At 42.4% G+C, this 27,911-nt stretch overlaps 1 protein-coding gene across 3 annotated transcripts in view; it reads right to left on the bottom strand.

The window, feature by feature from the left end:
- Positions 1–421: 421 nt before the first annotated feature.
- Positions 422–27,911, bottom strand: part of PCCB (propionyl-CoA carboxylase subunit beta) — a 72,043-nt gene continuing 44,553 nt past the window's right edge. The window contains exons 8-15 of one of the 3 annotated variants that reach the window (XM_012451165.2): positions 24,415–24,535; positions 22,401–22,482; positions 11,131–11,254; positions 3,786–3,893; positions 3,443–3,543; positions 2,967–3,065; positions 1,866–1,965; positions 422–810 (exon numbers count right to left, since the gene is read on the bottom strand). In XM_012451165.2, the coding sequence (XP_012306588.2) occupies positions 689–810; positions 1,866–1,965; positions 2,967–3,065; positions 3,443–3,543; positions 3,786–3,893; positions 11,131–11,254; positions 22,401–22,482; positions 24,415–24,535 (857 nt within the window). In that variant the 3' untranslated portion in view covers positions 422–688. Of the gene's footprint in view, positions 811–1,865; positions 1,966–2,966; positions 3,066–3,442; positions 3,544–3,785; positions 3,894–11,130; positions 11,255–22,400; positions 22,483–24,414; positions 24,536–27,911 lie in introns of those variants that run through there. The other 2 variants (XM_012451166.2, XM_064378723.1) reach the window with 2 other exon arrangements.

The raw sequence follows: 27,911 nt of genomic DNA, 5'->3' as shown, positions 1-27,911 counted from the left end.
TAAATAAACTGAAACCTAAGAAATACTTTGCCTTAAAAGCTTATCATCTGGACCAGGAGCAGAGGCTCACACCTATAATCCCAGCACTTTGGGAGGCCAAGTGGGGCGGATTGCCTGAGCTCAGGAGTTCGAGGCGAGCCTGGGAAACACAGTGAAACCCCGTCTCTACTAATAGTAAATACAAAAAAAAATTATCCAGGCATGGTGGCATGCACCTGTAGCCCCACCTACTCGGGAGGCTGAGGCAGGAGAATTGCTTGACCCTGGGAGGCAGAGGCTGCAGTGGGCCAAGATCGGGACACTGCACTCCAGCCTAGACGACAGAGCAAGACTCTGTCTCAAAAAAAAAAAAAAAAGCTTGAGAGATAAAGAAGAATACCCAGAGGTGTGAAATAAAAATCAGCTCTAGGTAATAACACTGTTTGTACTATTTTCTTTCCAGTTTTATTGATTTTTCAGATTTCCACCATAAAAATTTGAATTTATGCTCAAAAAATACAAATTAAAATTTTTCATAAATAATTTTACAGTAAGGCACAAAAGAGATCTTTCTAGAATTTAATAAACTTAGTCATTCTAAGTTATTACTGGTATTTGGATTCCCAGGTTTCATGATTGCAAAAGGCAGGGATGGGATGTGAATGGGCAGACAGTAATTCAGTTCTTGGTTTCTCTTCCTTTGATTTGTTTACAATGGAATATTTGCATGTTTTCTCCAAGGACGTTGTACCTTCTTGCTGGCCAAGACATCCAGGTCACAACAGATTCGGGCACGTGTGGAAGAAGGTTGGATGATGTCATCCACAAACCCTGGTGAAGCACAGAAAAGGGAGTGGATCATCTGCACCCCCAGATGATGCCTCCCCTCAACCTTCTGCTCAGCCTGGGCACCATCCCTAGGGCCAGCAGTATGAGCAGCGCCCAACCTGATACAGAGAGGGTAGGCCCCATGAATTCTCCCTTGCATCCCAGCAGCTGGCCTGTTCTGGCAGGTCCCCAACTTCTGGCCTAGGAGCATTGGGCAAGAAAAGGAAAATCTGACACGTTCCCTGTACCCTGCTTGCTCCAATGCCTCTATCCTGCCACAATTAATTCAATAGGAAACACAGCTAAGAAAATATATCTAGATTTTCAAAAATGGCTACAACGATTCCTCCTATCCTTGTACACAGTCCTGCAACATGACTTTACCACTTCTCTCATCAAGAGGTGAATTTGTATTCCTTCACTTAACCTTGTGAGTTTCTTTGGCCAATAAAATGTGGCAAAAATGACTGTGCAACTTCCAGACCTAGGCCTCAGCTTCCCTTTGCCCTCTTGCTACTCTCGTGACACCATGTAAGGAAGCCTGGACTAGCCTCCTCAAGGGTGAGAGGCCAGGTGGGGAGAGAGTCTAGCTAACAGACAGCAACTACCAAGTAATTGATGCCATTCTGGACTGTCAAGCCCCAGTCAAGCCACAGAATGACTAGAGCTGTGTGGGTGATCCCAGGCAAGACCAGCAGAAGAACCACTAAGCTGGGCCCAGACCAAACTGTGGACCCCACAGAACCATAAGCAGAGGGGAAAATGGTAGGTAGTTTAAGCCACTGAGTTACAGGGCGGATTTCTGCACAGCACTAGATAACTGAAACAACACCTGGAAATTTAATACACTTGGGCAATGTCATTTTAATCGTGGTTACCAAAGCAGCCTGTTCCACTGTCCTTGGTCCTAAGTGATGACTACCCAGGGACAGCCCCAACCCTCACTAGTCAATAGATTAGACTGCAAAGGCAAAAAGGCAGTTATGTGACATTTTCTGTAGAGAAAGAATGAGCAAGTGACCAAACAAACAAAGCTGCCCTCTCCACCTCAGTCCCACCTCTCACTGCTGCAGGGAAAGGGTTGGCAAACTTCTCGATGTACTCTGCCTGTGCAGCTTCCACATTCTCATGCCCTTTGAAGATGATCTCCACAGCACCCTGTGACCAGAGGAGTTCATGAACGTCACTGATGGTCCCAACCTGGACAGACCTCCTTCAACCCATTATCACTGTGTGTGGCTGCAAATTTCTTGGTAAATTAGTGTACTGGAGGGAAGTGCCAGCTCTAAAGGCCAGAGCATAGAGGGAGGCACTGCCTGGGGCTGTCAGGACACAAGGGGCTGCATGATGGGATGGGATGCTTCCTTGTGGCCTCAATGAGGGGCAGTCAGGCAAAAGCCAGTAGCTTCTCTCCCTAGAGCCCATTGTACCATCTCCCTTTGCACTCATCATACTTCTTTGAGCCAAAGATGTTAGCCCTGTTTTCCATTATTAAATGCACAGTCTCATATCAAGGGGAATTTAAAAGCGCTATTTCCCTTTTTCAGCACCATGAGACCTGAGTATACAGTTCGGTGGCCAGAGTGAACTGGAAATTAAAAGGATTGGCCTTCAAGTCAGAGCACCTGTAAGTCAGCTCTGAGGGGGCCTGCTAGTTAATCCGATTCAACCACAACAGCTACTTCAAAGCAGGGAAGGAGTGAGGAATAGGTCAAGCAACATGAAGCACCTATTCAACGTCACCAGGGTCAGACCTACAGTTCAGCTTCTTATGAGCTTCAAAGAGTAGTTCTGGGGCACTCCCTGGAAGCTGAGGTGGAGTGGGAGAACGTCCAATCCTCCTAGAGGTGACTTCAGTTGACTCAACCCTTTGCCCCCTTTACTTACAATCCCAAAACCCACTCTGGACCCTCTCACTTTCCTTTCACCTGCTGCACCCACCTTGGCATGAAGACACCAGTGTGGGCCTCAAGAAAGGGTACAGGACGGGAGGCAGAGCTATCTCTGGAGCCCCAGGAAGGAAACTTGCCAAGGTCCAGGCCCCACTCGCCTCAGTCCTGGCTCACCTAGGGGCCTCGGCCTCTCTCCAACATGCCTTGAGCTGTGGCTGGGAGAGTACAGTCCTTGGATCTGGAAAGGGAAAAGCTAGAGGCCCTCACCTTTGCTCCCATGACTGCAATCTCCGCTGTGGGCCAGGCATAGTTGGTGTCACCACAAAGGTGCTTAGAGCTCATGACATCATAGGCACCTCCATAGGCCTAAAACGGATCCAAATGCTGAATGTTAGAGCCTGAGACAACCAGCTCACGATCCTGAAAGACCCCAGGAAGCCAGGTAAAATGGGGACAAAAAACAAGAATGGCCCTCCTGGGCTCCTGAAGGCCCACGGTCTGGAAGGCCTTTCAAAGTTAATACTCATTATCTTTTCTGGCTTTTTCCCAAGTTGCTTTTAGTTCCCTTGTGTTAAAAGACCACAGACACCTCTGCAGGGTTGGGAACAACGTCCTCAAGAGATCTTCTTAAGGATGAGCAAGATGTACTCCTTCCAGTCCTGGTAAAACTCAGCCAGACCTCCCACCACGATGATGCTGTAGGAAAGTGAGCAGGGTCATGGCCTCCAACGTGAGGTCCTCACCTTTCTGGTGATGACTGTGACTTTGGGCACAGTCGCCTCAGCAAATGCGTAGAGAAGCTTGGCGCCATGCCGGATGATGCCCCCATATTCCTGTGCTGTGCCTAGGCATGAGGAAGAGTTACTAGATACTCACAAGTCCTCACATGGTTTACCAGCCACTCTCAGCTGTGAGGTTTTTCCCACCTCCGGAGAGGGCCATTCCTTACATAGCCCTATCTTCTGGACACCCAGAATATATAGAGAAGTTACAAGTCCTCAGGGAGTTCTGCAAGATCTCCAAATAAAATGGGTGCCTTACTGGGCAAAGTCAATTCTCCTAGCCCCTACTCTGTCAATGACTTACCAGGTAGAAAGCCAGGGACATCAACAAAAGTGATGAGTGGAATATTGAACGCATCACAGAATCTGACAAAACGAGCCCCTTTCACAGATGAATTAATATCCAAGCATCCTAGAAAGAAAGAGATTATCCATACTGAGTATCCAGGCAATTCCCAGTTCTACCCACAATGGGAATTTGTTTTATAACATCTGGTAAGTTTCCTAGGGCCTCCCCAGCCATATAGAACTGTGAGTCAATTAAACCTCTTACCTTTATAAAATACCCAGTCTCAGGTAGTATCTTTATAGCAGTGTGAAAACAGATTAATACAACCATTAACCCCCAAAACACCCAAACTCCAAAATACTTAGGTATAAACCTCACAAAACACATACAAGATGTGTATGAGGAAAACCATAATTCTTTTTTTTTCTTTGAGACAGAGTTTTGCTCTTGTTGCCCAGACTGGAGTACAATGGCACGATCTCAGTTCATCGCAACCTCCACCTCCCGGGTTCAAGCAATTCTCCTGCCACAGCCTCCCAAGTAGCTGGGATTACAGGTATGAGCCACCAGGCCCAGCTATTTTTGTATTTTTAGTAAGGACAGTGTTTCGCCATGTTGGTTTCACCATCTCGTGTCACTGCAACCTCTACCTCCCGGGTTCAAATGATTCTCCTGCCTCAGCCTCCCAAGTAACTGGGATTACAGGCACCCACCATCACACCCAGCTATTTTTTGTATTTTTATTAAGGACAGTGTTTCACCATGTTGGCCAGGCTGTTCTCAAACTCCTGACCTCTTGATCTGCCTACCTCGGCCTCCCAAAGTGCCGGGATTACAGGTGTAAGCCACCATGCCCGGCCAGAAAAGAGTAATTTTTTTTTTTTTGAGACAGAGTCTCGCTCTGTCACCCAGGCTGGAGTACTGTGGCACCATCTCAGCTCACAGCAACCTCTGCCTCCCAGGTTCAAGCGATTCTTGTGCCTCAGCCCCCCAAGTAGCTGGGACTACAGGCACGTGCCACCAAAGCCCAGCTAATTTTTGTATTTTTAGTAGAGATGGGGTTTCGCCATGTTGGCCAGGCTAGTCTCAAATTCCTGGCCTCAAGTGACCCACCTGCCTCAGTCTTCCAAAGTGCTGGGATTACAGGCATGAGCCACTGCATCTGGCTGGAAAATGATAAAATTCTGAAGAAAGAAATAAAGATGCCAGGCACTGTGGCTTATACCTGTAATCCCAGAGCTTTGTGAGGCTGAGGTAGGAGGGCTACTTAAAGCCAGAAGTTCAAGACTAGCCTGAGCAATACAGTGAGACCTAGTTTCTACAAAAAATACAAAATAAAAATAGCCAGGCATAGAGGTGCACATCTGAGTAGTCCCAGCTGCTCAGGAGGCTGAAGTGGGAGGATCGCTTGAGCCCAGGAGTTTGAGGTTGCAGTGAACTATAACTGTATCACTGCATTCTAGCCTAGGCAACAGAGCAAGATCCTGTCTCTAAAAAACAAAAAAGAAAGAAAAGAAATGTAAAAGTAACTAGATAAAACTGGTACTGCCATCATGGAAAACAGAATGAAGCCTCCTCAAGAAATTAAAAGAGAACCACCATTATAATCCAACAATTCCACTATGGGTATAGATACCCAAAGAAACTGAAGTCAGTACCTCAAGGAAACATCTGCACCCCCATGTTCACTGCAACATTATTCACAATAGCCAAGGTATGGAAACAACCTAAGTACCTAATGATAAACGAATGGATAAAGAAAACATCACAGACACACATACAATGTAATGTTATTCAACCATTAAAAAATAGGAAGCCAGACATGGTGACTCATGTCTGTAAACCCAGACTTTGAGAGGCCAAGGCAGGAGGACTGCTTGAGCCCAGGAATTCGAGACCAGCCTGGGCAACAGAGTAAGACCCCATTTCTACCAAAAATACAAAAAATTAGCTGGGCATGGTGGTCCATGCCTGTGGTCCCAGCTGCTCAAAAGGGTTGCTTGAGCCCAGGAGGTAGATCAAGGCTGCAGTGAGCCATGATCACACCACTGTACTCCAGCCTGGGCAACAGAGCAAGATCCTATCTCAAAAAGAAAGAAAGAAAAAAGGCCAGGCACAGTGGCTCATGCCAGTAATCCCAGCACTCTGGGAGGCCAAGGCAAGAGGATCACCTGAGGTCAGGGGTTCAAGACCAGCCTGATCAACACGGTGAAATCTCGTCTTAAAAAAAAAAGAAAGAAAGAAAAAAGAAGGAAATACTACTATTTGCAAAAAAACAAAAAACAAAAAGGATGAATTTGAGGAACATTAAGCCAAGTAAAATGTCAGCCATAGAAAGATAAATACTGTTATAAGCTCATACGTGTGGAATCTAAGAAAGTCATATTCATAGAAACAGAGTGTAAAACAGTATTTGCCGAGGGCTTTGGAGTGGAAAGAATGGAAAGATACTGGTCAGGCCAGGCATGGTGGCTCACGCCTGTAATCCCAGCATTTTGGGAGGCCAAGGTGGGTGGATCACCTGAGGTCAGGAGTTTGAGACCAGCCTGGCCAACATGAAGAAACCCCATCTCTACTAAAAATACAAAAAATTAGCCAGGTGTGGTGGCACATGCCTGTAGTCCCAGCTACTCGAAACACTGAGGCATGAGAATCACTTAAACCCAGGAGGCAGAGGCTGCAGTGAGCAGAGATCACGCCACTGCACTCCAGCCTGGGTGACAAAGAAAGACTCAGTTTCAAAAAGAAAAAGAAAGATATTGGTCAAAGAGTACAAACTTTCAGTTAGAAAATGAGTAAGTCCTAAGACTCTTACACCAAGGTGACAGTTAATAATACTGTATTGTATACTAGAAATTTGCTATGAGAGTAGATCTTGTGTTTTCATCACAACGAAAAAGTAACTATATGAGGTGACGAATCTGTTAACTTGTTAAATTATATGTATATTAAATAATCCCACTGTACACCTTAGACACAATTTTTATTTGTCAATTATACCTCAATAAAAAGGGAAGACAACAACTAAACAAACAGAGAGAGAATCCATGTTCAAGGATAGGAAGACTCAACACAGACGGTCCCCAACTTAGGATTAGGTTTGACTTACAATTTTTCAACTTTATGATGGGTTTATTGGAGTATTAAATGCACTTTTTATTTATGATATTTTCAACTTACAGTAAGTTTCTCAGAACATACCCCATCACAAACTGAGGAGTATCTGCACTGTCAAGATGTCAGTTCTTTCCAAGGTGATCTATAAATTCAATACAATTCCGGCCAGGCGTGATGGCTCACACCTGTAATCCCAGCACTTTGGAAGGTTGAGGAGGGTAGATCACCTGAGTTCAGGAGTTCAAGACCAGCCTAGCCAACATGATGAAACCCCGTCTCTACAAAAATACAAAAATTAGCCGGGTATGATAGCAGGTACCTCTAATGATGGGTGAATCACTTGAACCAAGAGGCGGAGATTGCAGTGAGCCAAGATCACACCACTGTACTCCAGCCTGGGCAACAGAGCGAGACTCCGTCTCAAAAATAAATTAAATAAATAAATTCAACACAATTTCAATCAAAATCCTAGCAAGTTATTTTGTGGGTATCAATGAAATAATTCTAAAGTTTATATGGAAAGGCAAAAGATCCAGAAGAGCCAACACTACATTGAAGGAGGAAAAAAAAAGTCAGAAAACCGATACAACCTAACTTCAAGGCTTACTGTGCTACAGTAATCAAGACACTGTGATACTGGCAAAAGAACAGATCGATAGAACAGAATGGAAAATCTAGACACGAACCCACATAAACACAGTGAACTGATGTTTGATTAAAAAAAAAAAAAAAAAAGCAAAGATAGCTGGGTGCAGTGGCTCATGCCTGTAATCCCAGCACTTTGGGAGGCCGATGCAGGCAGATCATTTGAGGTCTGGAGTTCAAGAGTATCCTGGCCAACATGGTGAAACCCCATCTCTACTAAAAATACAAAAATTAGCCAGGAATGATGGTGGGTGCCTGTAATCCTAGCTACTCGGGAGGCTGAGACCGGAGAGTTGCTTGAACCCAGGAAGACGGTGGTTGCAGTGAGCCGAGATCGCACCAGTGCACTCCAGCCTGGGCAGCTAAGCAAGACTCCATCTCAGGTGGAGGCCGGCGGGGAGGAGGGAAGAACAAAGGCAATATAATGGAACAAAGACAGTCTTTTCAACAAATAATGCTGAAACAACATCCACATGCAAAATAAATAAAAATAATTAAATAAATAAATCTAGATAGGGACATTATACCCTCCACAAAAATTAACTCAAAGTGGATCAGAAACCTAAATGTAAGACACAAAACTATAAAACTTCTAGACGGTAACAAAGGAGAAAATCTAGAAGCCTTTGAGAATGCCAGTGGCTTTTAAGATACAAATACAACAGTCTGGGCACAGTGGCTCTAGCCTGTTATCCCAGCACTTTGGGAGGCTGAGGTGGGCAGATTACTTGAGGCCAGGAGTTCAAGACCACCCTGGCTATTATGGTGAAACCTTGTCTCTATTAAAAATACAAAAAATTAGCCAGGCATGGTGGCATACACCTGTAGTCCCAGTTACTTGGGAGGCTGAGGCATGAGTATCACTTGAACCAGGGAGGCAGAGGCTACAGTGAGCCAAGATTGCATCTCTGCACTCCAGCCTGGGTGACAGAGTGAGACTGTCTCAAAAAAATAAAAAAAGTTACACCACCAAAGGCATGATCCATGAAATAAATCACTGATAAGCTAGACTTCATTAAAAACTCCACTCTGACAAATACACTGTCAAGAGAAGACACCTCAGATTGAGAAAATTCTTGCAAACAACATATCTGAAAAAGGCCTGTTACTCAAATATACAAAGAACTCTTAAAACTCAACAATAAGAAACAACACAATTTAAAACAGGGAAAAGATCTGAATAGATACTTTATCAAAAAAGATACAAAAGGCAAATTCATGTATGAAAAGATATGGCCGGGCACGGTGGCTCATGCTGGTATCCCAGCACTTTGGGAGGCCGAGGTGGGCAGATCACAAAGTCAGAAGATCAAGACCATCCTGGCTGACATGGTGAAACCCTGTCTCTACTGAAAATACAAAAAATTAGCTGGGCATGGTAGCATGTGCTTGTAGTCCCAACTACTCGGAAGGCCGAGGCAGGAGAACTGCTTGAACCCAGGAAGCAAAGGTTGCAGTGAGCTGAGATCACACCACACACTCCAGCCTGGGAGACAGGGCGAGACTGTCTCAAAAAAAAAAAAGAAAAGAAAAAAGAAAAGATGCTCAACATCATATGTCATTAGGAAACTGCAAATTAGAACTAGGTATAACTATACATCCATTAGAGCAGCCAAAATCTGGAACACCGACAACACCAAATGCTGGGGAGGATGTGAAACAATGAGAACTCTCATTCATTGCTGGTGGGAATGCAAACTAGTACAGCTACTGTGAAAGAAAAAAACTATACACATTCTTACCAAACAATCTAGCAATCATGCTACTTGGTATTTATCCAAATGAGGTAAAAACTTACATCCCCACAAAAACCTGCACATGGATGTTTATAGCAGCTTTATTGCAATGCTAAAACTTGGAAGCAATTAAGATATCCTTCAGTGGGTGAATGGATAAACAGTGAATATTATTCAGAACTAAAAAGAAATGCGCTAACAAGCCATGAAAAGACATGGAAGAACCTTAAATGTACTTTACTTTCAAATGTAATTGAAAGACACCAATCTGAAAAGGCTACATACTGGATGACTCCAACTATATAATATTCTTGAAAAGGCAACACTGACAACAATAAAATAACCAGTGGTTGCCAGAAGGTGAGGCTGGGGGAAAGATGTACAGGCAGAGGATGGTGTATTTTTAGGGCAGTGAATCTATTTTGTATGATATGATAATGGTGGATACATGTCATTATACATTTGTCAAACCTATAGGATTTACAATACCAGGAATAAACCCTAATGTAAACTAGACTTTGGTTGATAATGATATATCAATGAAGGTTCATTAATTTGAACAAATATACTGCTCTCATGCAGGACTTTGGTCATATGGAGGTGATGCATGTGGGAACAGAAGGTGATCAGGAATTCTATCTACTCTCCACTCAGTTTTGCTGTGAACCTATAACTGTTCTATAAGTCTATTTTTTATAAGGGATTATACACTATGACCCAGTGGGATTTATCCCAGGAATGCAAAGGTGGTTCAACATAAGAAAATCAGCATAATATACCACATTAACAAAAGGAAGGACAAAAACCACACGATCATCTCAATTGAAACAAAAAAGGTATTCGACAAAATCCAACATCCTTTCATGAAAAAACACAAAGAAAATCAAGAATGGACGGAAACTTCCTCCATATTATAAAGGGCAATCATGAAAAACCCACAGCTAACATCATACAGTGGTGAAAGACTAGGTTTTCCTACCTTAACATGAGCAACGAAAGAAGCATGCCCGCTTTCACCACTGCAATTCATCACTGTACAAGAAATTCTTGCCAGAGCAATTAGACAAGAAAAATAAAAGACATCCAAATTGGAAAGGAAGAAGTAAAACTATCTCTATTTGCAGAAAACATGATCCTGTATGTAGACAATCCCAGCAAATCCACAAGAGGGCTAATGAACAAATTCATCAACGTTCATAATATTCACAATATTCAGCAGCATTATTCACAATAACTAAAAGGTGGAAATAACCTGTGTCCACAGACGAAGAACCAAACAAAATGCAGCAATATAAATTTTAAAACAAAAGCTAACAAAGCTAATAAACAAACCCAGCGAAGTCGCAAGTTACAAGATCAATAAAAACCAGTTTTGTACATGTGCTTCCATGAAGCAGCAATGAACAATCCAAAAAAGAAATTGAGAAAGCAATTCCATATACAATAACATCTAAAATAATAAAACATTTAGGAATAAATTTAACCAAAGAGGTGACAGACTTGGACACTGAAAATTACAAAACATAGCAGGAAGAAATAAAAAAAGAAGAAAAATGGGAAGACATTCTGTGTTCATGGATTGGAAGACAGTATTGTTAGGTGTCAATACTACCCAGAGCTTAAGCCTGGGAGGGGGAAGTTGCAGTGAGCTGTAATTGTATCACTGCACTCCAGCCTGGACAACAGAGTAAGACCCTGTCTGAAAAAAAAAACAGCTTTTACAACAACCATTTGGGTTTTTTCCTCTGGTCACAGAAGGCCATGTCTGAAGAACAGGCAAAAGGCAGAAAAGACACTGTGGACCAAGGCTTCCCTGGCCTCCAACCCCACAACAAAGGCTTATAAGAGCTTCTTCGTCCTACCTGAGGCCACCTTAGGTTGGTTGCCAACAATTCCAACAGTCCTCCCATTCATTCTTGCAAAACCAACCACAATGTTCTTGGCATAAGTGGGCATGATCTCAAAAAATTCACGCTCATCAACAACCTGCAGGAATAAATGTACTTCTGAGCTCAAAATGATAAAGACAAGTATAAGATGTACCAACACTACAGAATGACATTTCCATTACAGAATTACAGAGGTAGAGGTAGACAGCTCCAGCTCTATCACAGGTTCTCCAAAAAAGCAGGACAATAGGCAAAGGCAGCACCTCCTCCCTGCTGGGGAGAAATGATGCAGAAAACCTCAAATGCTGCAAAGATGGACACACCAATTAAGTCTGTTCTAAAAGTTCTATTTGAATTTCAAATTTTTTATGACAACTTTATTTTTTCACTTAGAAATTATTTCCAACCTAAAAAAAGTGTCAGGTCAGGCCAGTGGCTCACGTCTGCAATCCCAGCACTTTGGGAAGTCGAGCTGGGTGGATCACCTGAGGCCAGGAATTCAAGACCAGCCTGGCCAACAAGGCAAAACCCCGTCTCTACTAAAAATACAAAAAAATTAGCCTGGTGTAGTGGCAGGCATCTGTAATCCCAGCTACTCGGGAGGCTGAGACAGGAGAATCGCTTGGACTAGGAGGCAGAGGTTGCAGTGAGCCGAGATCATGCCACTGCACTCCAGCCTGGGCAATGGAGGGAGACTCTGTCTTTTTTTAAAAAAAAAAAAAAAAACAAAAAAAAAACAACTCAAGAACAGTACAAAAACCATTCATATACCCCTCACCCCAATTCATTTATTAGTATTTTACCACATAAACGATTTTGCTTTTTTTGAGACAGGGTCTCCCTCTGCCACCCAGGCTGGAATGCAGTGGTGTAATCATGGCTCACTGCAGCTTTGATCTCCTGGGCTCATGATCTTCCCATCTCAGACTCCCAAGTAGCTAGGACCACAGCTGTGTACCACCATGGTCAGCTAATTTTTAAATTTTTAGTAGAGATGAGGTCTCGCTATGTTGCCCAGACTGCTCTCAAACTCCTGAGCTCGAGCAATCCTCCTGCCTTGGCCTCCCAAACTGCTGCGATTACAGGCATGAGCCACTGTGCCTGACCCTCACTCTGTCTTTTATACATATAAACCCACAAGAACACTCCTTTTTATAACCGCAGTGATATTATCAAGAAAAAAACATTACCACAATACTTTTTGAGACAGGGTTTTGCTCTGTGAGCCAGGCTGGAGTGCAGTTGCATGATCACAGCTCGTTGCAGCCTTGATTACCAGGGTTCAAGCAATCCGCCCACCTCAGCCTCCCAAGTAACTAGGACTACAGGTACATGCCACCATGGCCAGCTAATTTTTGTATTTTTTGTAGAAACAGGGTCTTGCTATGTTGCCCAGGTTGGTCTCAAACTCCTGGGCTCAAGCAATTCACCCGCCTCAGCCTCCCAAAGTGCCAAGACTACAAGTATGAGCCACCGTGCTCAGCTCACAACACTATTTTCTTTTTTCCTTCTGAGACAGAGTCTCGCTTATTCACCCAAGCTGGAGTGCAGCGGTGCTATCTAGGCTCACTGCAACCTCCACCCCACCTGGGTTCAAGTGATTCTCCTGCCTCAGCCTCCCGAGTAGCTGGGACTACAGGTGTGTGCTACTGTGCCCAGCTAATTTTTTTTTTAGTAGACATAGGATTTCACCATGTTGGCCAGGATGGTCTTGATCTCTTGACCTCGTGATCCGCCCACCTTGGCCTCCCAAAGTGCTGGGATTGTAGGCGTGAGCCACCATGCTCGGCCACTATTTCTTAGTATATAACATTATTCAAGTTTGCCAATTGTTCCAATAGCATCCTTTATAGCAGCACAAACCACAAAATTCTGGTCCAGAACCTGAGCCAGGATCACATGGAACTTTTAGTGGTCATGTCTCTTTAGGCTCCTTTAACTTTCCCCTCTCCACCTTTGTCTTTCATAATCATGACATCTTTGAAGACAAGAGACCGATTAATTTGTAAAGCATGTCTTTTATTTGGGTTCCTTTGGTATTTCATGTTTAATCTTGAGCTAAGTCTTTCCACAGGAATATCACAGAAGGGACATTCTCATCAAGTGGCACAAGGTGTTGATCTGTCCATTTGTCCATTGTCCAGTGATAGTGGTATCTGCCAGGTTTCCTGGTAAAATTACTATTTCTCCAATTTAATAAGAATTTTGTGGGGAAATACTTTGAGACTACATGAAATCCTGTTCTTCAAACTTTAATCATTAATCTAGTTCTTCATCCACTAGGTTTAGCATGTAATATCCATTAGTGATTCTTGCCTAACTTATTACTGTCAAGATAGTTGCCAAATGGTGAGTTTTCTTTTGAGAAAGGGTCTTGCTCTGCCACCCAGGTGGGAGTGCAGTAGAACCTCATCATCTCACTGCAACCTCTACCTCCCAGGCTCAAGCAATCCTCCCACCTTAGCCTCCCTAGCAGCTGAGACCACAGGCACACACCACCATACCTGGCAAATTTTTATATTTTTAGTAGAGACAGGGTTTCAGCATGTTGGCCAGGCTGGTCTCAAACTCCGGAGCTGAAGCAATCTGCCCACCTCAGCCTCCCAAAGTGCTGGGATTAAAATGTGAACCACCATGCGCAGCCCAAATGGCGAGTTTTCCAATTCCACTTTTCCTTCTCCATTTGTTAGCTGGCATCTACTGCAAGACAGATCTTTGCCTTTCCCATTTACTTATATGGTATCAGTATGAACTTATGGATTTTTGTTTTATTCTATGGATTATAATCTTTCACCATCATTTTAAGTTCAGATTGTCCTAGATTTGCCAAAGTTCCTTCACACTGGTTCCTGTGTCCTTCTAAAGTGTCCCCATCATTCTTTGAGCACTGCCTTACCTTTTGGAATTATCTTACTTTCTGGTTCATCTTGGTTTTTTTCCTGCCCCAGCCCCACAATCAGCCATTTCTCCAAAAGGCCTGGGTTCCTTTTAGCGGTATATGCGACTGCTTCTAAAACGTCCAAAGTACAGCTATATGAAAAATCATGCATTCATGCTGATAATTCTAATTCTACTCCAATGCATCTATAGGGTTCATTCTAGTTATTCTTCTCTTGCCATATTCACAACTCCCTTCTCCAACAGCAGAAATCTTGCTGCCACTACCCTCAAAATGTACTTATTTATTAGATCCTCAAATACAGAGAAGTTTCAGAATTGCTAACTTATAAAACTACAAAAAACAGACCTACTAACTAGAATGTTTTTACAGCTATTTCTGTCTTTAAAGGTATATAGTCAAAATATAAGTTCAAAAGTCATTCATTTAAAACAGGTTCAGTTTGTATTTCATTTTAAAGGTTTTCCTCAGTCTTGATTTTATTTAATATGTAAAATATTAATAGTGTTCCTTCCCCATCCCTTCCACCCTAGTCCCACCCACCCTGTTGTTAATCTCATTATTTCCTGATGTACTATTTGCATGTCTGCATTTGTATCTTTTAATTTACCCTTTTATCTTACATGGAAAGTAACAGTACACTCTTCTGCACTTTGAATTTTTTCACTTAATATATCCTTGGAATCACTTCATATCAGTTCATACAGATCTTCATTCCTTTTCACTTCTGCACAGTACTATACTACGTGATGTACCAATTTCTTCAACCAATCTCCTACATGTGGCTTACATTATTTTAAAATTTGCATTTAGGTTACTTAAAAATATCTCACCATTACAAATGACAATGTAATGGTAGTAACCTCGTACATCTGTAATTTCGTAAGGTGGGAAGTGTATCTTCAGGGTAAATTGCTAGGAATGGGATTGCTGGGTCGAAGGGCAAATGCAAATTTAGTCCTGGATAATACCAGAGTCCCCTATCAGCAATGCACAAGAGTGCCTGCTTCCCCACTGACCAATGGAAAGAGTTTAGCCAATCTATGAGAAAATAGTGTAATCTGAATTTGTATTTCTAGCATTATGTATGAGGTTGAACATATTTTGACATGTTTAAGGTCCATTTTATATCTTTTTTGTGAAGCTATCTATTCGTGGTTTTCTGTCCATTTTTCTAGGCTCTGGTCATTAATTCCCCAGCCTAAGAGCTCTTTATTAAGAATATTCATACACAGGCCGGGTACTCTTTATTAAGAATATTCATACACAGGCTCACACCTGTAATCCTAGCACTTTGGGAGGCCGAGGTGGGTGGATCACCTGAGGTCAGGAGTTCAAGACCAGCCTGGCCATCATGGTGAAACCCCATCTTATAAAGATAAAAATAAAAAATAAAAAGAATATTCATACTGCGGAATACATGCTGCACAGTTTCTTCTAGCATATTGGTTGTCTTTCAACTTTGTTTATAGTTTTTTGCTATCAAGACTGGGATTTAAAAATTTTTTTACATAGTCAGCTTTGTCTGTCTTTCACTGAAACTAGTTTTTGAGTTACAGTTCAAAAGCGTTTCTAAAACCTCCTCTAAGGTTTCAGAGGAATTCATCTGTGTTTTCTTTTAGTGCTTGTATGGATTCACTGATTATATTTAGTTCTGACTCATATGTAACTTATTTTTGTACATGGTGTGAAGTATGAATCTAATTTTATATTTTCCTAAATGGCTAGCCAGTTGCCCCAGCATCGTTTATTAAAAGCTAATTTTTGTCCCTGAGATTTGAGAAAATATTATCATATACAGTCAAGCACCGCACAGTGAGGTTTTGGTCAATGATGACTGCCTATAGGAAGGTGGTCCCATCGTAATACCCTATTTTTGCTGTACCCTTTTTATGTTTAGATACATACTTACCATTGTGTTACAACTGCTGGACAGGTTCGCAGCCTAAGAGCAATAGGCTGTACCACAGATCCCAGGTGTGTAATACACTATACCATCTAAGTTTGTGAAAGCACACTCTATGATGTTTACACAAAGAAATTGCCTAATGATGCATTTCTCAGAACATATCCCCATTGTTAAGCAACGCGTGACTGTACTAAAATTCTGTATGTACTTGAGTCTATTTCTGGCTCTTTTATTCTATTCCACTGGTCTATTTATGTGCCTGTATCACAGTTTTAACTATAGGATGCTTTAATATAAAACATGGCTATTCCCCACTTACAGCTTTTCTTTTGCAGTTTATTCTTAGGCATTCTTGCACTTCTATTTTTCCATGTGAACTTTTGTATAAACTTATCTAGTTCTATTTTTAAAAAACTGTTTATTGGGATTGCCTTAAATTTATAAAACAACTTAAGAATCAACGTTTTCATGACATTAACCCCAGGAACAAGGAATATCTTTCCATTTGTTCAAGTCCACTTTTATGTTTTGTTTTGCACAGACAAAGTCTCACTATATTGCCCAAGACAGTCTTGAACTCCTGGGCTCAAGGGATCTTCCCTCCTCAGCTTCCTAAAATGCTTGGATTACAGATGTAAGCCACCATGGCTGGCCTACTTTTGATTTTTCAAAAGTTTTTTTAAGTTCACCCTGGGCTGGGCATGGTGGCTCACACCTAAAATTCCAGCACTTTGGAAGGCCAAGGTGGATGGATCGCTTGAGCCCAGGAGTTCAAGACCAGCCTGGGCAACATAGCGGGACCTCTTCCTACAAAAAATAAATACTAAATTAGGTGGGTGTGGTGACACATGCCTGTAATCCCAGCTGATGTAAAAGGATTGCTTGAGCCCAGGAGGTCAAAGCTGCAGTGAGTTGTGACTGGACCACTGCACTCCATCCTGGGTGAGAGAGACCCTGTCTAAAAAAGTTAATTTGCCTTACACAGCTTCTATGCATTTTCTGTTAAAATTATTACTGAACATTTTATCTTCTTCTTACTATGTAAAAGAGGCTTTTACTCTACCATAATTGGTTGCTGCTTATGTATATAAAGATTTCCATATGTTAATTGTGTATCCTCTTCAAGTACTGTAGTATAATAATAAATTCTCTAGAGTTTTCTTGAATATTATAATACTGTATCACCTACAATACAGCTTAACGTCTTTCCCAAGTCTTTTGCCTCTAATTGGTCCTCTTCTTGTCTAACTGCATTGGTTAATATTTCCAAAACAATGTTAAATAAGAATGGAAGTAATGGGCATCCTGTACTTGTTCCTAATCCTGGTAGAAGCTGGTCTTTCCTTATTAGGTGAGACACTGGCTTCTGAAAAGGTCTATACCAAATTTTATCATATTAAAAAAGTATTAATCAATTCCTGTTTTCTGAAGTCTATCAGGAATAGGTATTGATCCTTCTTAAAGGCTTTCTTCAGCATCTGTATAAATAATTGTAACTTTTCTCTGCTATATGTGTTAATACAGTATATTACTGGGTTTCCTAGAACCAATCTTGCATTCCTAGGATAAATCCCACTTGGCCACAGATATAATTTTAACAAGATAAGCAAGATGAAACTGAAATGTTAAGTACTACCTTTATCAGGTTCAAGTATCGACATCGTACCACTTCTTTAAAAAACCTTTGGAAGGTTCTTGTGTGTTTTGTTTACTTTCTATGCTCTGGAAGAATTTATGTAGCATTAGGACTATTTGGCCTTTAAAGGTCTCAGAAATTCCATATGAAACTATTTGGGCCTGGTGTTTTTTGTTTGTTTGAGATAGAGTTTTGCTCTGTCACCAAGGGTGGAGTGTCACAAACATGGTTAAGTGCCTGCCTCAACTTCCTGGGCTCAAGTGACCCTCCCACCTTGGCCTCCCCAGTAGCTGGGACTACACAGGTGCATAACACCATGCCTAGCTAATTTTTTTCTTTTTTGAGATGGAGTTTCACTCGTTACCCAGGCTGGAGTGCAATGGCATGATCTCAGCTCACCCCAACCTCCACCTCCTGGGTTCAAGTGATTCTCCTGCCTCAGCCTCCTGAGTAGCTGGGATTACAAGCACGCACTACCATGCCCAGCTAATTTTGTATTTTTGGTAGAGACGGGGTTTGAGACCAGAGTCAGGCTGGTCTCAAACTACCAATCTCAGGTGATCCGCCTGCCTCGGCCTCCCAAAGTGCTGGTATTACAGGTGTGAGCCACTGCGCCCGGCCAGATGGTTTTTTTAAAAAGCAAATTACAGAAGTGTAATAATACAATACTTTTTGAGTTAAAAGTAAACATATGGGCCAGGCACAGTTGCTTACACCTGTAATGTAGTAATTTGGGAGGCCGAGGCCAGCAGATCACTTGAAGCCATGAGTTCAAGACCAGCCTGGCCAACATGGCGAAACCCCACCTCTACTAAAAATAGAGAGAAGGAGAAAAGAAGAAGAAAAATTTCCAGCCTGGCCAAGACAGTGAAACCCCGTCTCTACTAAAAATACAAACATTAGCCAGGCGTGGTGGCAGGTGCCTGTAATCCCAGCTACTCAGGAAGCTGAGGCAGCAGAATCGCTTGAACCTGGGAGGTGGAGGTTGCAGTGAGCCGAGATCGCACCACTGCACTCTAGCCTTGGCAACAGAGCAAGACACCGTCTCAAAAAAACAAAAAAAAGAAAAATGTGAAAACCTGGAAGAAATAGGTAATGTATAGAAAAAAATATACTAAAACTAACCTCAAAGGAGATAAAGTTTAAAGAAATGATTTACATTAAATCAAGAAGAAATTATCAAAAGCCACTCCCCCTCCACAAAAAAGCACTGGACCTGGACCTGGGAACTTCACAGGAGAACTCTACCCAATCTTTAAAGAATAATCCCAATGTTATTTAACTTTTTTCAGGGTACAGAAAAAGAAAACTTCAAAATTATTTTTATGAAGTGTTATGAACTAAACTGTGTCCACACAAATTCAAATGTTGATACGCTAACCCTCAATGTGACTGTATTTGGGCCAGGTGCAGCAGCTCATGCCTGTAATCCCAGCACTTTGGGAGGTCAAGGAGGATGGATCACCAGTGGCAAAACCCCTTCACCACTAAAAATATAAAAATTAGCTGGGCATGGTGGCACACGCCTGTAATTCTGGCTACTTGGGAGGCTGAGGCAGAAGAGAACCTGGAAGGCAGAGGTTGCAGTGAGCGAAGATCTCACCACTGCACTCCAGCCTGGGTAAAAGAGCAACACTCCGTCTCAAAGAAAAAAAAAAAAAAGTGACTTCGGAGAGGGACTTTCCAGAGGTAATTAACATTAAATGGGGTCATAAGAAGGGGACCCTAATCTGATAGAACTGGAATTCTTTTAAGAATTGCGAAGAGCCAGTCTGTGCAACATAGTGAGATGCCATCTCTATAAAAAATTTTACAATTAGCCAGATGTGGTAGCATGCAGCTATAGTCCCAGCTATAGCTACTCAGGAGGCTAAGGTGGGAGGATCACTTGAGCACAGGAGATCAAGGCTGCAGGGAGTCAAGGTCACACCACGGCACTCCAGCCTGGGTGACCAAGCAAGACCCTGTCTTTGAGGGGGAGAAAAAAGGGAGGAAAGACACCAAAGATCTCTTTCTGTAGGCACACAGAGAAAATGCCTGTGATGACACAGCAAGAAGGTAGTCCTCAAGCCACAGACAGAGCCCCATCAGAATGAAGCCAAGTCTGCCAATGCCATGATCTTGAACTTCTAGCCTCCAGAACTGACAGAAAATAAATTTCTGCTATTTAAGCTATCCAGTTTATGGTATTTTCTTATGGTAGCCCTAGAACACTAATACATAAAGCAAATACAGGCCAGGTGTGGTGGCTCATGCCTGTAATCCCAGCACTTTGGGAGGCTGAGGCAGATGGATCACCTGAGGTCAGGAGTTCAAGACCAGCCTGGCCAACATGGTGAAACCCCGTCTCTATTAAAAGTACAAAAATTAGCCAGGCATGGTGGTGCTCGCCTGTAATCCCAGCTATTTGGGAGGCTGAGGCAGGAGAATCAGTTGAACCCATCTGAGGTTGCCGTCAGTCGAGATAGTGCCATTGCTTTCCAGCCTGAGTGACAAGAGCAAAACTCCATCTCAAAAAACAAAATTAAATAAAATTAAATAAACAAAATTAAATAAAAGCAAATACAACATTGATACCAAAACCTGATTTTAAAATACCTAAAAAAAATACACACTAGTATCACATAATATTAATGTAAAAACTCAAAATATTAGCAAACAATATGTAACTTCAGGAATGAAGGAGCAGTTTAATATTAGGAAATCTACTAGGATAGATTTATAAATAGATCTAAGGAGGAAAATTACATGATCATCTCCAAAAACACTGAAAGTGCATTCAACACTCATTCCTAATTTTAAGGACAAAATAAACAACAAAAATATTTAAAACAGAAACCAGTAGTAACTTCAAAATGAAAAAAGACATAAATTAGCAAACACTGACAGCAGTCTTGCTAAACTTAGAAACAATACAAAGATGCCCAGAATCCCAACTCTGACTCACCATTACATCTGACATATAGGGAGTTGTGGCCAATGCAAGACAAGGAAAGAAATGACATGTAAAGTAATTGGAAAGATAAAACTTTATTTTTAGGGACAGAGTCTTGCTCTATCACCCAGGCTGGAGTGTAGTGGCATGATCACAACTCAGGGCAGCCTCAAACACCTGGGCTCAAGCAATCCTCCCATCTCAGCCTCCCAAGTAAATAGGACTACAGGTGACCACCACCACACCCAGCAATTTTTTTTACTTTTTGTAGAGATGGGGACTCTTTATGTTGCCCAGGCTGGTTCTGAGCCCCTGGCATGAAAGGATCCTCCTGCCTTGGCCTCCCAAAGCACTTGGATTATAGGCATGAGCCCTGCACCTGGTAGAACTCTTATTTATACATAGACAGTATGCAACCACATTTTTAAAACCCTGAAGAAATGACAGAAAAAAATTACCAACAATTAGAGTATTTAATAGGTAGGATATAAAACTTTATAACAAGAATCAAGAGCTATCATATATACCTTAAGAAAAAGCTAGAAGATGGCAGAGTAGGAAGCACCAGGAATTGGTCTCCCCACCTGGGCAACAACTGCCTGGCAGAATCTGTCTGGTGGAACTATTTTGACTCTGTGGTGTCTGTTGAAGAATTGCAACTTCCAGGAGAAGGAATGGACTAAAATTTGGAGTTAATTTCATCCCTTAGCACAGTAGCAGCTACCCATCCTCAACCCCAGCCCCATGACAGACAGTTCTGCAAGTGTTCCTGGAGCAGTTTGCACACAGCTTGAAGGAGCCGGGGTGGGCATAAAAAGACCCTGTCCTCCAAACATTAAGAATCTGTGCTTGGATTGTTGACTGCTGCTTCTGATCATAGAGGTGCAGACAGAGATGGGTGGTCACCGTTGTTACAACTCACCCCATTGCTGCAAGGCTCTCCCGCTTTGGGCTGAAGTGACTTCCAGGGAATTTAAAGGGCTGACACCTTTTTACCATTTTCATTTTTGTCTCTTCTTCTACTTTTGGGAGTCAGACAATAACTAGGACACTCAAAAACAACTGCATATACCGGAAAAATTCGAAAGTGATTGCACATGCCCCTGCAAAGGCTCAGAAAAGATCTAACGGAGACCTTAAGGTTACACCTCAGGCTAATCCTTGGTGCACGAAGAGCCTACAAGAATAAAAAAGACAAAAACAACAGAAAAGAGCAAACCCTAGGGAAGAGAGAGAATCTAATTTCTAGAGTTACTAGAGAGCCATCATGTTGTGTTATGCAAGAACTGCTGAGAACACAGTGTACCCATGAGAAAGGCAAAGGCCATCTACAGATGCCCTTAGTTTGCCCAACACCATCCCCTTTACTTAATGACCCAGGAATCTGCTGCACCAAAAAAAGGTACAAATGGCTCCTATCTCCCACAGACCTCCACACATATACTTCAACTTTCTAGGCTGCTCTGTGTACTCTCCTTTCTCTAGAAAGACAAACTCCCTCTGAGCAGAGGGCCCCAAAGATATTTAACAAGGATCACTCTGGCCTCACTCTAGAGTTGGGGGACACGGCCCATAATTTATGTTCCTCAGAGGGCCTTCTAAAGACTTCTGAGCTCTGCTGGCCCTTGCTATTCCTATCTCCAGCCCTTGATTTCAAGTCCATCTGTGCCACTAGGGTATCTACAGCCACCAGGTCTTTCCGGAACACGCTACTCAACAGCCACTGGTCCTGTGCCCACCCCATTCCCCACCTGTGTTGTCTGACATGAAGGGCAGTGGTCCAGTGCTTCCTCATTAGGCCGAAGCACAGTGCCCATGAATGTGGCTGACTAGGACAGACAAGATAAGCAAATGTGGCACTTACAGAGTGTATGATGTCCACCATGTCATAGGCTTTGGTTGATTCCAAAGGGACAACTGTGTCGAGCTCAGGAACCAGACGGTCACTTTAGGCAGAAAAAAGGCAGGTATAGTCAACATAGGAAGAGCCAGTTACCTTTTGTGGGAGGGGAGTGGGAAAGGAAATAGAGGAGACAAGTCATAGGGACTGGGCCAGTTCTGTCCCTGCTGGGCTTGCAAAGCAGTCACCACAAAGTCATTCCTTTGCAACCACCACATTAACTGAACCTGGGACAGCATCGGTTTTCTTTTAAAGGAAAAAATGAGCTTATTCCCCTGAATGTTACTCTTTCATTTATCTTCTCTGAATACCTCCTACATTCTAGGTACTGTGTAGGGCACTGAAGAACATTATAGTGAATAAGATACAGCCCTGGGAGATCCCAGCCCAACTTCCCGGAACATTTAAAGAACAAGGACTTAGAAATGCAAAGTCAGAGCTCTAAAGAAACCACTGCGGGTTCACATTCCCTGTTAGAAGGTTAATCTGCTAAAGCTCCTTTAAAAAAAAAAAACTGCAGGCCCTCTGGGCAAAATCGCCACAGATGAACCTGTCACATGCAGGCTCATGGATTCTCTCCTTCCTCCTGCATTCAGGTGTCTCAGGAGAAAAGCTAAGCCCGAGCCCACTCCCACTCCGCAGGAGGACCCAGCAACGTTCCCCTCTCCAACCTCTTCTCTCCAATAGGCTTTCATTCCTTCCTGCCTCATGTGGGCAGCCAGGGCCTACAGTGACACTGAGATGTATGCCTTGGCTGAGGTTTGGCCTTGGGTCAGGCCATGTGTCCATTAAGCTCAACTTCCCAAAAAGCTCTACAATGGGGAACTGAGGGTAGCCCCACCTGCTAATAAAGTCCTCCCTTACTTTTGATTTGTCATATGTATATCTATCTCCCTTGGAATCACATGCAGAGGAGGTATGGCTGGGCCAAAGCAGGCTACTGGGCTCCTGGGCCATAACACCTTCAAATGATGTCCTAAACCCTTCAGAAACTCCAAATAGTATAGCTACTCTGAAAGGCTACACCCATAGCTCTAGACCTTGTGACCACTCTCCCTTCCATGACTACACACAGTGGGCCACTGGGTAGTGTCCCTTGAGGAGTGGGCAGAGGCAAACAGAGTGAGGCTCTGGCAACATGACTCTTCAGAGCATCCCTGGCCCAGACCGGGCCCCACAGGAAGGAGTCCAGGTTTAAGCCACAGGATAGTGTCTGAAAATGACCTCTTCCCAAAGAATACAATTTCAAATCCCTTCTGCAGAAGAAAGTTCAGGCCAAGTGAGTGCTTGTAATTTGGAGAGGAAATAAAATGGAACAGCTGGAGGTGTGGAGCAGTTCCCGGGCAGAGCCTCCACCTTAATCTATGGTGCTCCCACAACAGGTGGTAGACTCCAACAGCAAGAGAAAAGGTCTTCACCAGATGGCCAGCAACACACCCTTCTTCCCCAGGACTGTCCCAGCCTCTGGCTACAAGCAGTATGCATAAACATGTTTTATGAAGGGCATGCTGTTTGCATCATTTTACATTTATTTAGTTCAAAAGGACAACTAGGTCAGAAAAAAGGCAGGTACAGTCAGCATAGGAAGAACCATGGCTCTTCCTTTTGTGGGTGAGGGGCAGGAAAGGAAATGGGGGAGCTCATCATGGGAACTATGCCAGACCAAAAAAACCTTTAATCTCCAATTCTAGGTAACTTCAGAGTTTCTTAGAAATTAAAAAAAAAAAAAAAAATTAAATGCTTTGGGCCACTCTTCACCCCCAAGATATCCATCAGATATTACAGAGAGGAAAAGGGTAAATAAAATCATCTTTGTTTGCTCCTATATCCAAACATGACATTATCCCCACACCTGGGAGCCACTCCACCAAACTCTGCTACAACCTGCCCAATAGGGCAGACCCTGGAAGTTCTGTCAGGGCAAAGATGGGCAAGCTACACTGCCAAATGAGAGAAGGTGCACCAGTCTACAACCCACCTGGGATCATGGCACTCACGGACCGGAGCCGGGTCCTGACTGCTCAGGGGCAGGTAGTCGAAGAAATCCCGGAGATTACACAAGGCATCAACATCATTCTCAAAAGCTCTATGGGCCACACCTAAGAGAACAGGGGGCATATATGATGAGTTAGGGTACCAGCCAGCTCAAAGCTGCTGCTTCATGACTGACTGTGTCCTTCTAGGACATGTCTATAGCAGACTGTGCTGATAACTGTTCTCCCCACCCTCTACTGAGGATGTAATGCCACAGAACACATACATTTAGGCTGATCCTTCAACTCATGCAGTGCCTATTCCCTCTGTTCTGTACCCACACCTCTAAAGTCACACCTTTCTTTACGTAGGTCCTTGCTCTAATGTCACCTCCATACCCACTCCCAGAACTTTCACTTTCCATCCCTATACCATGGGGGAGTTCTCCTGTACTTTTCCCTGCAGTACCTATTTCCCTGTTTACTGCTGACATCTCTCCTGAAATATCAGCTCCAACAAGGTAATATCAGGCCTGCATATCACTACAGGCCTCGATCAAGAATTATGCACCTGGCAAACAGGTGCTCAGCAACAGTGGAAGGAAAGGAGGGAAGCCACCTGCCCCTAGTGAGGAATCAAGCCATAATTCTCGAAGAGCACTCTGAAATCACACAGCAGCCAAACAAGGCCATAGATAGATGGAGAAAGTAGAGCCAAGAAGTCTCTCCCAGGTTCATCCCACCAGACTCCATTCTTCCACCACTGTCCCTACAGTCTCTTGTCCACAAAGCTGCCAGACAGAGCTTTGTAAGTCAGATTATATCATGTTTATACTTCAATGATCCTCCTTGTTCACTGAGCAGTCCAGTCACTCTCCCACCTCAGAGCCTTCGCATAAGTTATTCCCTCTGCCTGCAATGCTCCCCACTTACATATCAATACAGTTAACTCTAAAATCTGCTCAGCTCTTAACCTCAGTGAGGCCTACAGTTACCACCCTGTTTGAAACTACTACAATCCCAGTCCCTTTTACCCTGTTCTACTTTTTCCATAGCACATAATCCTTTTAACATACTACACAATGTACTCATTTATAATGTTTATTGTGTATCTCCTCTACTAGAATATAAGCCCCATATGGGTAGGGGGCTTTCTTTCGTCTGTCCACAAATGTATTCCTAGCACCTAAAACAATGCTTCACACATTAGGTACCCAGTGAATATTTGTTTGGTTTTCTTGGTTTTTTTTTTTTTTTTTACATTTTATTGTTTTAGATTTTTAATTCCTTTGCTATTTGCCTTTTTCCACATATTCTAAATGAGTATTTGTTGAATGAATAAAAAGCATTTCAGCATGACAGATTTTTTTCATTCAAGGAATATTTTTAAATGGGTACAGTCACTTTGGAAGAGAGTCCAGCAGTTCCTTAAAAGCATCGAGTAATCATTTAACTCAGAAATCAAAGAAAAATAAAAACATATGTCTACCCAAAAATGTTCATATAAATATTAACAGAGGCATATTTAAGACAGCGAAAAACTGGAAATGACCCTGTGTCTATTAACTGGTCAATGAATAAACTAGATGTGGTATATCCACACACTGGAGTATTATTTGGCCATAAAAAGGAATAAAGTACTGATTTATGATACAACATGGACGAACCTTTAACAACATTATAAGTAAAAGCAACTAGTCTTGACTGAACTTCTGCTTGCAAAGGAAGGGAAAAAAAAAAGCAACCAGTTACAAAACATCATACATTGTATGATTCCATTTCTAGGAAATGTCCAGAATGAAAAAATCCACATAGAGACAGAAAGTAACCTGGTGATTGCCTAGAGCATAAGTATTTGTGGTGAAATGCAGAGTGACTGCTAATGGGCACAGGTTTCTTCTTGGGGTGATGACAATGTCCTAAAATTGATTGTGGTAATCATTACACAACTGTGAATATATTTAAAAACCACTTAATTGTACAGTATAAATAGGTGTTTAAAATGTACAGTATATGAATTACATCTCAATAAAGCTGTTACCAAAAGATTAAAAAAAAAGAAAGAAAGAAAAATATATGTACGTATAGAGCACCTTTTCATGCCTTGCCCTGGCGATACAGGGCCAGGTGCATCAGACACATCCCATCAAAGGGCCTCAGGCCCAGAAAGAAAACCACATACTACCCTACAATCAAAAAACAAATAAAGACAGGTGCAGTGGCTCATGACTGTAATCCCAGCACTTTGGGAGGCTGAGGCGAGTGGATCATGAGGTCAGGAGATTGAGACCATCCTGGCTAACCTGGTGAAATCCCTGTCTCTACTAAAAATACAAAAATCAGCTAAGCATGGTGGCATGCGCCTGTAGTTCCAGCTACTTGGGAGGCTGAGGCAGGAAAATCACTTGAACCCAAGAGGCAGAGGTTGCAGTAAGCCAAGATCACACCACTGCACTCCAGCCTAGGTGACAGAGGGAGACTCCGTCTCAAAAAACAAACAAACAAAAAAACCAAAACAACAAAAAAACAAAAATAAAAGCACTTAAGATTGTGCTACAGAAGAAACTTTATGTCATAGATAGACATTCATTACTTTAAGCTGTCAAATTAAAAAAAAAAAAGCCAGGTTACACAAGGGTATGTGATACCTATGTTTGAGTAAGTCTATGTGTATTCATGCTCATCTGTGTAAAAAGACTGCAAGGGTATAACCAAAAAATCACTAGTGATTATCTGTGGATGGTGGAATATCTAGCGGTTTTTTTATACTTTGTTTTCTAAGTTTTCTACTATTAAAATGGGGAAAATAGCATATTTCATCAAGTGTAAGATGCCACCAAGACCCAGCTTTTTATTATATAAATATAATTACATTACATTTCATTGGCAGACAGGCTGCTGCCAATGAAGCCCTGAAACAATAAGGCATCAAGCCACGCTGGAGTTGATGTTGAAAAGTGTTCTGATTCTAGACATGTCTTGAAGATGGGGCTAAATGAAGCTGATAGGTGAGGGAAAGGAATGAGTCAAGATCGATGCCAACCTGACACAGAGAGAAATCGTTTCTGTGGGTGGGGGATCGAGAGCCCTGACTTTTTTAAAACTGTATTTCATCTAATCTAAGACATCACTGATAAGACACATCTCTACTTGAGGGACACTGAGAAGAAATGCTGACAATGAAATGCTGACCCAATGCCTTAACCACAGCACAATGAAGTGCATAAATCAGTTATGCCAGACTTACTGCTGTAAAATCGCTCAAAGAAGCAATTTCTCCTGTCTTTAGCTACAATGCTATGTAGTAGGTAATCCATTCACAGCTGGGTGGTTTCTTTTCCAAGAAAACATGGAATTGCAATAATTACTTCAACAACTAGCATGTCTTCACTAATATCAGAATCATGCCCTACTCCCAATTCCATGCCTTTCTGTTTAAACAAGGACTTTCTGTTTCAATACTGAGGCACAGAATAATTTTTATACATTTTAAATTTGGCAA

This window comes from Aotus nancymaae, unplaced genomic scaffold (assembly GCF_030222135.1).
Source record: "Aotus nancymaae isolate 86718 unplaced genomic scaffold, 86718_ANA_hifiasm-v0.15.2.pri h1tg000019l, whole genome shotgun sequence".
NCBI lineage: Eukaryota > Metazoa > Chordata > Mammalia > Primates > Aotidae > Aotus > Aotus nancymaae.
The sequence above is the reverse complement of the archived record's forward strand: the minus strand, read 5'-3'. Positions and strand labels throughout refer to the sequence as shown.